This window comes from Physella acuta, unplaced genomic scaffold (genome assembly GCF_028476545.2).
Source record: "Physella acuta isolate Inbredline_101_S28 unplaced genomic scaffold, ASM2847654v3 ptg001260l, whole genome shotgun sequence".
NCBI classification, from domain to species: Eukaryota; Metazoa; Mollusca; class Gastropoda; family Physidae; genus Physella; species Physella acuta.
Genome location: NW_026732775.1, coordinates 214,024 through 226,995, shown reverse-complemented (window position 1 = coordinate 226,995; position 12,972 = coordinate 214,024). Strand labels below are relative to the sequence as shown.

Genomic DNA, 12,972 nt, shown 5'->3' with positions numbered 1-12,972 from the left:
GTCTAATCCCAGCGACCATCTGCTCCAGTCTGACGTCACATCTTGTCGTCATGACGTCAAACACGACAATTAAGGTAAAACGAAAAGTCGGTCGGTCGATTGGGTTTCCCCTGTATGGGTTGTCAGTTGGTTATGGGGGGGGGGTGTTGCCCTAGGGGATATATGTTGTTGGGGAGGGGGGTGGGAATGTTTGGCTATGGGGTATCAGTTGTTGTGGGGGGGGATGTTGAGCTATGGAATATCTGCTGTTATGAGGGGATGTTGTCCTATGAGATATATACTGTTCTATGAGAGGATGTTTGCCCTATAGGATGTCAATTTTTTATTGTGGGGGGAGGGGGATGTTGTCCTTTTGGATATCTGTTTTATGAGGGAAGTTGCCCTATTGGATTAACGCTTGCGATAGGGTTAGCTAACTAAACTTTTATCAGTTTGGTGGTAAATTCAAGCTACCCAATCATGATGTGACGGTAATTTCTGCCATAATGAGACTATTTAGTTTAACTGTTATGATGTAACGTTATATATACCATCATGATGGTAACTTTATTTCTACCTTCAGCGTAGGTAAAGCTGAAAAAACTGAAAACACCAGGAAAACAATGACATACGAACAATGACATCTGACTTAGAGTTGACATTTGTAGCTGTTGTATATAATATGGGTCTGATGACATCTATTCCTGCTAATTTTATGATATGTACTCAGAGTTTCTTCCAGGCATCTTTCTTCGGGGGTGAAGGCCCCCCCCCCCCCCCCCGAAATTTTTTTTACCGCCCCCCCCCCCCCCGAACGAAATGAAATTTATATATATTATATGGAAAATACTATACTTTTAACAGTGTCCGCCCCCCCCCCCGGAAGAAAGTCTACCGCCCCCCCCCCCCCGAAAATTTCAAGTTGCCCCCCCCCCGGAGAAAAAAGTCTGGAAGAAACACTGTATGTACTACCTAACAGTTCACTTTACCAATGAATTATTGCACCTGAAAGTTTGTATTTCAGAATGTTGCAGCACCTGAAAGTTGGTGTTTCAGAATGTTACAGCACCTGAAGTTGGTGTTTCAGAATGTTACAGCACCTGAAAAGTTGGTATTTCAGAATGTTACAGCACCTGAAAGTTGGTGTTTTCAGAATGTTACAGCACCTGAAAGTTGGTGTTTCAGAATGTTACAGCACCTGAAAGTTGGTGTTTCAGAATGTTACAGCACCTGAAAGTGGTGTTTCAGAATGTTACAGCACCTGAAAGTTGGTGTTTCAGAATGTTACAGCACCTGAAAGTTGGTGTTTTCAGATGTTACAGCACCTGAAAGTTCCCTGTGATATTGCCAGGGAGGAAAACAAGCAAGAAAAAAATAAAATAGTTATTGATTTTTTGTGATTTAATATCGGAGACTGATCTGTACCATCTGTTACTGCAATACCCCTCTAGCCATAAGGATTAGTTATACCCTCAAGGCCCAGCTTTCAATGTCAATATCAGTAGGTTTTTTCACAGGGCATATGCCCATGCCTTCTCAACACACTCTTGAAAAATACATTTTCATCTTGGATCATGTAAAATATAGTTGGTTTTATTTTTTTTTTCAAATGGGGAAAGTTAGTGGGGGGGGGGGGGGGGGGATGGGTCTAAACAGGATGATCAAATGGGAAAGGGGGGGGCATAGGCGTAAACGGGTTGATTACAACATAAGTCACGTGTGTCTCATCCAGCCAATGGGGTGAGGTGTTATTAACCTCTGATGGACAGAGTCCAGCGGTGAGTGAAGATAAACAAACCACCATATCACGTGACAGCCCATTACACCACGTGACAAGCAATTAAATCTGGTGACAGCCACAAATCAAGATGACCAGCCAGAAGTGAACATGGGGCCCGTGAGCCAGATTTTGGGGCCCGTGAGCCAGATTTTGGGGCCCGTGAGCCAGATTTTGGGGCCCGTGAGCCAGATTTTGGGGCCCGTGAGCCAGATTTTGGGGCCCGTGAGCCAGATTTTGGGGCCCGTGAGCCAGATTTTGGGGCCCGTGAGCCAGATTTTGGGGCCCGTGAGCCAGATTTTGGGGCCCGTGAGCCAGATTTTGGGGCCCGTGAGCCAGATTTTGGGGCCCGTGAGCCAGATTTTGGGGCCCGTGAGCCAGATTTTGGGGGCCCGTGAGCCAGATTTTGGGGCCCGTGAGCCAGATTTTGGGGCCCGTGAGCCAGATTTTGGGGCCCGTGAGCCAGATTTTGGGGGCCCGTGAGCCAGATTTGACCGTCTGGGGAGGGGATGTCAAGGTCAAGGCTGAAAGCTTTGATCAGTTTTTTTTTACAATAGTTTGACATCTGCTGAAATCAGCGAACTGTTAAACAGGTGACCTCAATTTGTTATAGGATAATTAAGTGGCTTCCATCTGTTATAGTATACAAGGTCTAGATGTCATGTCGGTTTGTCATGTATTCTGTCATCATGTCATCTTGGTCGATACACTTTCTGCCAGTAAAAGGTCATCGTGCTTGTGAAGACCTACCCTACTCCACCAAGCGAGAATCCCTGAAGACCTGTATACTTAACATGTCTTAACGTGTCTTAGAAAGAGACCAAGGTAAGCTTTATTGATGATGTCAAAAGTTCTGAAAATAACCTGCACATGTGGCCTTGACCGTGGCCTTGACCTCGACTGACGCGTCGATCAGGAACATGGCGAAACAGAAACAAATATGGTTTTTTTACTTTCTCGTATACAGAGCATAGTGAGAGTATTATATAATTATGCAAAAAAAAAATTAGATTTTGACTATTTTCGTCTTTTTACACCTTACTTTATACGGAATTTAAAGGATGTCTTTGTAATCGTGCAAAAATTTTTAAAAATCTAAAAACGAATTTTTTGACGCAGTTTGGACGTTTTACAACCTGTCGGAGCCTGCAAAATTCATTTGCAATCCTGTCCAACTCCGTATGTCATCGCGATAACTTGAGTACCTTTTCATTTTGATGACGAAATTTCATGTATAAGGCTCTAGTTTTGCATCATACTTTGAGTGATTTCCGGTAACCGGAAATGGTACTTACTCTACTTTCGGTTTCTCAAAGGCAGATAACGTGAACACCATTTAAGTTAGGTTGACGAAATTTCAAATATTTCATATGTAACTTTAAGATCTTATACTTGGGTTAATTTCAAATTTTTTTAGTGACTCCCCGATATCTGGAAGAGACTATTTTTTTCTATAAGCAAAACCATAAGTACAGTTTCAGTAACGTAGATGAAATTTCATACATAGGTATCAGATCTTACTCTCTTGATTCCTTCAAATTTGAATAATTTCCGACGACCGGAATTAGTACTTTACGTTTATCTCCAATTTCTAAAAACACAAGACCAATCATTTTAAAGTGCGCTATTCTTTTTTTCTAAGCAATTCTATTTTATTTAAAGTGTGTGTAAGAGAGCTGAAAACTAGAGGTTTAAAATAGGGATTTCGTCCCATTTCCGATTTCTCAAAGAATTTCTGAATTTAATAATTTTATATCATATTCTCGTGAAGCATATTCTAAGAAATTTTCATTTTCCGTGTATTTAAAAAAAAACAACTATAATGGGTCGATATTTGTCACAAGCACTGTTTCTATTTTCCTTTTGTACTGAAATTGCCTCCCCTTACTGTTATAAAAAATTATACGAGAAAATTTATGGGCGATCACTCCCGCTTTATTATCAATGTCAATACTATATAGTACTACATCTAGATCTTTTAAAACTGTAACTTCGACCATTATATTTTTAAAATAATATTAAATACTAAAAAGTAGGGGACAGGACATGTAGAAAAACCTTAAAATAATCAGCTTTTAAATGCACTACACTTTAAGTAAGAAAATAGTCTCTAAACTGGAAACTAATTTAAAGATGATTATCTAACGTTGGTCCTCTGTATTTCAAGGGATGTTGATGCTCTATGATCCCATGTTTCTAACCCTGCTTATCCTGTGATGTACAAGGAAGTTGATGATCTATGACATCCCCCCCTCCCCCGGATCTGTCTCCTGCTAACCCCTAGATGTTCAGAGCCAACCAGGCCAATTTGCAGACGACCTTGTAATACTTTCATAGCTAGATCAATCTCTGATGAAAACCACAAACTGCTGGAGGCAGAAAAGAAAATCCATCAAGTTTGGAAAAACCCGACCGAGCGTCGACCCAGCGTCAGACGATAATTTATTTCCGTGTGACATCCGTCACGTCAAGCAGGAATAATTTCCTTGCCTTGTATCGATGTGTTGGTGAATAAAGAAATGGCCACTAGTTGCTTCCCCTTGTCGGAGTTTTCTCCCTTTTAATACATTAACTATGTATAAATTAGGAGGGGGAGGGGGAAATTAAATTACTAAAGACATCCAGTCAGAAGATCGAAATCTATTTATGGCTAGATCTGTATTGATTTTTGTTACATAAAAAGGGTTAAGCTATCGACTACACGGGGGTGAACTTTTAATTATCTGCCGCCAAATGGCGTAAGTCGGTTTATATTGCGGTATTAGCGCTGGGTACTCGATCGATGCTGAGTCGTGAGCCAATTCGTTTTTTAAGTTGGTCAGTCAACCCCTGCCTGTGTCGTCACCTCCCCTGACTGTCGTCACACGCACACACACTGGAAGTCGTCACACTGTGTTCTTTTTCACACCCCCCCCCCCCACACACACACACCCACCCCGTGGGGTTTTCATTATCTCTCATGTGCAAAAGTGTAATCGTCAACTTGTGTCGAGTTTATGTCGTGCTGTTTTTGTTCTTGTGTTTTAGTATATGCCCCAATATATGTGCCCTTGTATATGCCCCTGTATGTACCCCAATATATGCCCCTGTATTTGCCAGTCTAAATAGTTAAAAAACGTGTTATGAACATAAAAAAGTAACTATGGGGAAGCGTACATATTAAAACAAAAAATGAACACCACCCTTCAAAATAATAAGTACAATATGATTAATATGAATGAGCAAGAAATTTTTAAATACGTATGTCAGAGGGCATCCAACCATCCTAAAAGGCATAAATGTTGCAAAAATATTTGAATTAAGAATTATATATAAACTTATATACTGCTAATGTATACCGTTAACCCCCAATATCACGCAAGTTCTTATGGTTACTGTAGCACGCCTTTTCTAAAATGTATATCTGTAACAATGGTTACTGATGTAGTGCAGGTATAATCAAGTCATATGACATCATGTCTATATTTAGCTGATACGCCCTAGGCAAATCTGGTTTTTTATGTTTCCCAAAGTAGAAAGCAATAATTTTTTATTCGCCATTAATTTGTCTTTATAAGAATAACTTATCTGCTTTATCTGAAGGCTGGGATCTGCACGCCAAATCAATAGTTAGGGCAGGGTGATCTTACGGGGGTTGGGGGGGGGGGGGGGGGTAGAGGGGATGGAGTGATAGATGTGTGGGCTAGGGGCGATCGGACAGGGGGGGGGGTATTAATGGTGATAGTGGTGATAGGAGTGATGTGACAAGGGTATTATAGGGTGGGATACTGGAGGGGGGGGGGCTAAATGTGGAAACTATGGTAGATGGGCGTGATTCAGTGAATAGGATGAAACAGGGGGGGGGGGGGGGGGGTGGAGGTTGGCCTGGGGTCAACAAGTGCATTCTTGCACCTAAGACAAACAGGAAAATAGTTGATACCTTGTAACCTTAGTATGAAACCTACAGCACGTAGTTCTCATATTTATATCTATCCATAGCCATTTAAACGTCAAAGTATGGCTTTATGACATTCAAAGTATCCAAGTGAGGAAATTGCGATTGTGTGGATCAACCCCCCCCCCACACACACACACACACATTGGGTCTAGGTGTCTCAGTCCCCCCCCCCCCCCCAGTCAACCTTGCTCACGCCATTGATTACACAACAAAATTATGTAAGAAGTGTGAGCAAAACAATAAAACCAGATGCTTGAGTGAGTTTATGTAATCAATGATAAAATGTGACATGAGTTTATGTAATCAATGGTAAATGTCCACATACTAAACTGACACCATAAAAAGACAACATGTTGGCCTAATTGTAATAGATAAAAATTCCTACACAATTGTAACATCCAGAACATAGAAATACTGAACATATTCACAAATTCAGGAATATTTCATATATTAAACAATCAATCTAGACTTCACGTTTTATATGTTTAAGAATCTGTTATAATCTTTAATAAACCATTACATGAGAAATGTACAATTGTGACACCAAGACATACATTATATCATGCTTCAAGGGGCAGTCTGACATTAAGACATAATGTTTGACACTGTCATACTACAGAAGTCAGAGGTCATGGAACAAAGAGTGTAATACTATTAGCAAATGACTGACATAATTAATGACATAACTACTGACATGACACAGTAGCGACTACTACTGTTGTTCACCCCCTCCTCTAAGAGCCCAATCCCACCCACACCCACACTGACCACCCCCACACCCACACACACTGACCACCCCCACACACAGATCTAATAAAAATCCTCCTCATCCTCCCCGTCCCCTGCCTTGACCTGGTTCTGGATCTGACTCTGGTTCTTGTACATCTCAGCCACCTGAAACATACATTAAGGATTCATTAGCCAAACTCATTAACATTAGCCAAACTCATTATCATTAGCCAACTCGTTAACCATGGATTCATTAGCCAAACTCATTATCATTAGCCAAACTCATTATCATTAGCCAACTCGTTAACCATGGATTCATTAGCCAAACTCATTAACCATGGATCCATTAGCCAAACTCATTAACCAAGGATTCATTAGCCAATCTTGTTAACCAAGGATTCATTAGCCAAACTCATTAACCAAGGATTCATTAGCCAATCTTGTTAACCAAGGATACATTAGCCAAACTCATTAACCATGAATCCAGAGGGATGGAGTGGTCTAGCGGTAGAGGGCTGGATTGCTAACCCATAAGTCTCGAGTTCGAATCCGGGTTCAAGTCAGTAGACTGTCCCTGAGTCCACCCAACTCTGATGGGTACCTAACTAACGCTAGAGAAAGTAAAGGCGGCTGGGCATTGTGCTGACCACACTATCTCTTCATATGCCGAGGTCACAGAAACAAGTGAACTCTACTTCACTTGCCCAAACTCATTAACCATGAATCTAGTTTTAATGAGTTTGCATAATGAATATCAGTCAAACTGGTTATAACAGGTTTTATAAGTCAAATAAATTAACCAGAAATTCATTAGCAAAATTCATTAGTACTCGTCACTGCTGGTGAAGCTTATTTACATAATAAAGTCTCAAGGTTACACTAAAAAACAAAATTAATTAACACCAGGCAAGGTCAACCATTTAACCTCAAGTAGAATAAATTTTGTCATCTCAAGGGTAGGGAATTTAGCCAACAGTAAAGTTTTTTTTGTCAGCTAGAGGTGTGTAGTGAGGACCACTGTGTAGCAGAGTTTCTTCCAGGCATCTCTTCCGGAGGAGGGGGGGGCAAAGCCCAATGAAAAAATTTTAACGCCCCCCCCTCACGAACGAAATGAAATTTATATAGAAAATATATACTTTTAACAGTGTCCGCCCACTCCGAAGAAAGTCTACCCCCCCCCCCCCCGAAGATTTCAAGTGCCCCACACCTCCCGGAGAAAAAAGTCTGGAAGAAATGCTGCTGTGTAGTGAGGACCACACAGGTGTGTAGTGAGGACCACACAGGTGTATAGTGAGGACCACACAGGTGTGTAGTGAGGACCACTGAGGTGTGTAGTGAGGACCACTGTGTAGTGAGGACCACTGAGGTGTGTAGTGATGACCACTGAGGTGTGTAGTGAGGACCACTGTGTAGTGAGGACCACTGTGTAGTGAGGACCACTGTGTAGTGAGGACCACTGAGGTGTGTAGTGAGGACCACTGAGGTGTGTAGTGAGGACCACTGTGTAGTGAGGACCACTGTGTAGTGAGGACCACTGTGTAGTGAGGACCACTGTGTAGTGAGGACCACTGAGGTGTGTAGTGATGACCACTGAGGTGTGTAGTGAGGACCACTGTGTAGTGAGGACCACTGTGTAGTGAGGACCACTGTGTAGTGAGGACCACTGTGTAGTGAGGACCACTGAGGTGTGTAGTGATGACCACTGAGGTGTGTAGTGAGGACCACTGTGTAGTGAGGACCACTGAGGTGTGTAGTGAGGACCACACAGGTGTGTAGTAAGGACCACTGAGGTGTGTAGTGAGGACCAATGTGTAGTGAGGACCACTGTGGTGTGTAGTGAGGACCAATGTGTAGTGAGGACCACTGTGGTGTGTAGTGAGGACCACTGAGGTGTGTAGTGAGGACCACTGTGGTGTGTAGTGAGGACCACTGAGGTGTGTAGTGAGGACCACACAGGTGTGTAGTAAGGACCACTGAGGTGTGTAGTGAGGACCAATGTGTAGTGAGGACCACTGTGGTGTGTAGTGAGGACCAATGTGTAGTGAGGACCACTGTGGTGTGTAGTGAGGACCACTGAGGTGTGTAGTGAGGACCACTGTGGTGTGTAGTGAGGACCACTGAGGTGTGTAGTGAGGACCAATGTGTAGTGAGGACCACTGTGGTGTGTAGTGAGGACCACTGAGGTGTGTAGTGAGGACCACTGTGGTGTGTAGTGAGGACCACTGAGGTGTGTAGTGAGGACCACTGAGGTGTGTAGTGAGGACCACTGTGTAGTGAGGACCAATGTGTAGTGAGGACCACTGTGGTGTGTAGTGAGGACCACTGAGGTGTGTAGTGAGGACCCCTGAGGTGTGTAGTGAGGACCACTGAGGTGTGTAGTGAGGACCACTGTGTAGTGAGGACCACTGAGGTGTGTAGTGGGGACCACTGAGGTGTGTAGTGAGGACCACTGAGGTGTGTAGTGAGGACCACTGAGGTGTGTAGTGAGGACCACTGAGGTGTGTAGTGAGGACCACTGTGTAGTGAGGACCACTGAGGTGTGTAGTGAGGACCACACAGGTGTGTAGTAAGGACCACTGAGGTGAGTAGTGAGGACCACTGTGGTGTGTAGTGAGGACCACACAGGTGTGTAGTGAGGACCACACAGGTGTGTAGTGAGGACCACTGAGATGTGTAGTTAGGACCACTGAGGCGTGTAGTGAGGACCACTGTGTAGTGAGGACCACTGAGGTGTGTAGTGAGGACCACTGTGGTGTGTAGTGAGGACCACACAGGTGTGTAGTGAGGACCACTGAGATGTGTAGTTAGGACCACTGAGGCGTGTAGTGAGGACCACTGTGTAGTGAGGACCACTGAGGTGTGTAGTGAGGACCACTGAGGTGTGTAGTGAGGACCACACAGGTGTGTAGTGAGGACCACTGAGGTGTGTAGTGAGGACCACTGTGTAGTGAGGACCACTGTGTAGTGAGGACCACTGTGTAGTGAGGACCACTGTGTAGTGAGGACCACTGAGGTGTGTAGTGAGGACCACTGTGTAGTGAGGACCACTGTGTAGTGAGAACCACTGTGGTGTGTAGTGAGGACCACTGTGGTGTGTAGTGAGGACCACACAGGTGTATAGTGAGGACCACTGAGATGTGTAGTTAGGACCACTGAGGCGTGTAGTGAGGACCACTGTGTAGTGAGGACCACTGAGGTGTGTAGTGAGGACCACTGAGGTGTGTAGTGAGGACCACTGAGGTGTGTAGTGAGGACCACTGAGGTGTGTAGTGAGGACCACTGAGGTGTGTAGTGGGGACCACTGAGGTGTGTAGTGAGGACCACTGTGTAGTGAGGACCACTGAGGTGTGTAGTGAGGACCACTGAGGTGTGTAGTGAGGACCACTGTGGTGTGTAGTGAGGACCACTGTGTAGTGAGGACCACTGAGGTGTGTAGTTAGGACCACTGAGGTGTGTAGTGAGGACCACTGTGGTGTGTAGTGAGGACCACTGTGTAGTGAGGACCACTGAGGTGTGTAGTGAGGACCACTGAGGTGTGTAGTGAGGACCACTGTGTAGTGAGGACCACTGAGGTGTGTAGTGAGGACCACTGAGGTGTGTAGTGAGGACCACTGAGGTGTGTAGTGGGGACCACTGTGTAGTGAGGACCACTGTGGTGTGTAGTGAGGACCACTGAGGTGTGTAGTGAGGACCACTGTGGTGTGTAGTGAGGACCACTGAGGTGTGTAGTGAGGACCACTGGGGTGTGTAGTGAGGACCACTGTGTAGTGAGGACCACTGTGGTGTGTAGTGAGGACCACTGAGGTGTGTAGTGAGGACCACTGGGGTGTGTAGTGAGGACCACTGTGTAGTGAGGACCACTGAGGTGTGTAGTGAGGACCACTGAGGTGTGTAGTGAGGACCACTGAGGTGTGTAGTGAGGACCACGGAGGTGTGTAGTGAGGACCACTGTGTAGTGAGGACCACTGTGTAGTGAGGACCACTGTGTAGTGAGAACCACTAGGTGTGTAGTGAGGACCACTGTGTAGTGAGGACCACTGAGGTGTATGTGAGGACCACTGTGTAGTGATGACCACTGTGGTGTGTAGTGAGGACCACTGTGTAGTGAGGACCAATGTGTAGTGAGGACCACTGAGGTGTGTAGTGAGGACCACTGTGTAGTGAGGACCACTGTGGTGTGTAGTGAGGACCACTGAGGTGTGTAGTGAGGACCACTGTGGTGTGTAGTGAGGACCACTGAGGTGTGTAGTGAGGACCAATGTGTAGTGAGGACCACTGTGTAGTGAGGACCACTGTGTAGTGAGGACCACTGTGTAGTGAGGACCACTGAGGTGTGTAGTGAGGACCACTGAGGTGTGTAGTGAGGACCACTGTGTAGTGAGGACCACTGAGGTGTGTAGTGAGGACCACTGAGGTGTGTAGTGAGGACCACTGAGGTGTGTAGTGAGGACCACTGTGTAGTGAGGACCACTGTGTAGTGAGGACCACTGAGGTGTGTAGTGAGGACCACTGTGGTGTGTAGTGAGGACCACTGAGGTGTGTAGTGAGGACCAATGTGTAGTGAGGACCACTGTGTAGTGAGGACCACTGTGGTGTGTAGTGAGGACCACTGAGGTGTGTAGTGAGGACCACTGTGGTGTGTAGTGAGGACCACTGAGGTGTGTAGTGAGGACCAATGTGTAGTGAGGACCAATGTGTAGTGAGGACCACTGAGGTGTGTAGTGAGGACCACTGTGTAGTGAGGACCACTGTCACAGGTTTAAAAGATACTCAGGATGAAACAGCTGGCCTACGGTGTGTGGATAGAATGATAAATAATGGTGGTAACAGCTGGTGGGGAGGGGTGGGGGTGAGGAGAGGAGAAGGTGTGGGCGAGGTTGGGGACATATTGTACAGAAACACCTAGTAAACAAAATACAGAGAAGACAAACAGATCAGAGGAGAATTGAATATTTTTAGGTACAGGGGAGAGAACTAAGGAGGAGGGAGGTAGGGAGAAGAGAGAATGTAATAATTAGAGGACAGGATGCTAGGGATGGGTGTCTAGGCCATTACTATCCTTATAGTAATATAAATTATAGGGAAACCGGCAAAGTATATACATTTGTTTTATCTAGGACATAACCTAACCTTATCCCTAACTAAACCAGAATCCTGTCTCCTAAAGCGATCCTTATCCCTATCCCAATTCCTTCCCTTAGTTCTATCACAAAACCTATCCCTAACTTTGTCCCTCTCCCTAAACCTAACCTTATCCCTGTACTTATCAAAAACCTACCCATAAACATTAGCGTCAATCAGCAATCAACAGGGGGTCATGTTCTATCGTAATTGTTTTGGTAGGGGGGTGATAAAAGGAGGCTATTATTGATAGGGGGTGGGGAAGGTATTCAATGCAACTAAAATGTCAAGGGGGATGACCAGGGGTATAAATGACGGGAGGGGTGGTGGTGTCCAGCTCCGTTTTAAGTTTTAGAATTGTACAGCTAAATCAAAATTGAACAACGCAAATTTTTAAAAATGTCATAAAATTGCCTAGCTCATCATTTATTAATGATTGACTTCACACTGAGCCAGGTTTCTTAACTAATTCCTAGCTCTCAGGCCTTCACAGAATTAATGGGCAATTTACAAAAACATTTTTATTATCAGGTAAGGAGATTAACATGGGATTATCCTCATCTTTATTTTATGCAGATTTAATGGGTGTGAAAAGAGGTTTGATAATGATCCCTTCCTGCTGACAAGGCATTTGTCTATGGTGGCAGTCAGTGACTAACTTGAAGTCTATGGTGGCAGTCAGTGACTAACTTGAAGTCTATGGTGGCAGTCAGTGACTAACTTCAAGTCTATGGTGGCAGTCAGTGACTAACTTGAAGTCTATGGTGGCAGTCAGTGACTAACTTGAAGTCTATGGTGGCAGTCAGTGACTAACTTGAAGTCTATGATGGCAGTCAGTGACTAACTTGAAGTCTATGGTGGCAGTCAGTGACTAACTTCAAGTCTATGGTGGCAGTCAGTGACTAACTTGAAGTCTATGGTGGCAGTCAGTGACTAACTTCAAGTCTATGGTGGCAGTCAGTGACTAACTTGAAGTCTATGGTGGCAGTCAGTGACTAACTTCAAGTCTATGGTGGCAGTCAGTGACTAACTTGAATGGGGTGAGGGAGATAGGGTTCTCATGACACCACCCCTCCCTCTCACCCTCCCCCCCCCCCCCCCCCCAGAAAGATGGGCTCATCCAAAGCCAGCTTGTCTCATTGGTCACACCCTCTGAGGGAGTAATCTGGTGGCCTTGCCATGGTGACCTTGCCATGGTGACCTTGCCATGGTGACCTTGCCACAGATAGATAGAGCAGGATAGAGTTGTGGACTGCTGTTACCAGATTTGGGACAACAGATCCAGTTTCATGCAGGCCATCTCTGGACCTCCCCCCCCCCCCCACCCCCAAACTTTTTAACCTCCCCCCTCCCCCATAGACAACAGATCCAGTTTCATGCAGGCCATCTCTGGACTCCCCCCCCCCCCCCCACCAAACTTTTACCCCCC

General features: G+C 45.0%; 1 protein-coding gene across 2 annotated transcripts in view; it reads right to left on the bottom strand.

The window, feature by feature from the left end:
• Positions 1 to 6,472: 6,472 nt before the first annotated feature.
• The window catches only part of LOC131957720 (DNA ligase 1), a 58,312-nt gene continuing 51,812 nt past the window's right edge, over positions 6,473 to 12,972 (bottom strand). For both annotated transcript variants that reach the window (XM_059322466.1, XM_059322467.1), the window contains one exon: positions 6,473 to 6,587. In XM_059322466.1, coding sequence (XP_059178449.1) covers positions 6,504 to 6,587 — 84 coding nt within the window. In that variant the 3' untranslated portion in view covers positions 6,473 to 6,503. The remainder of the gene's footprint in view (positions 6,588 to 12,972) is intronic.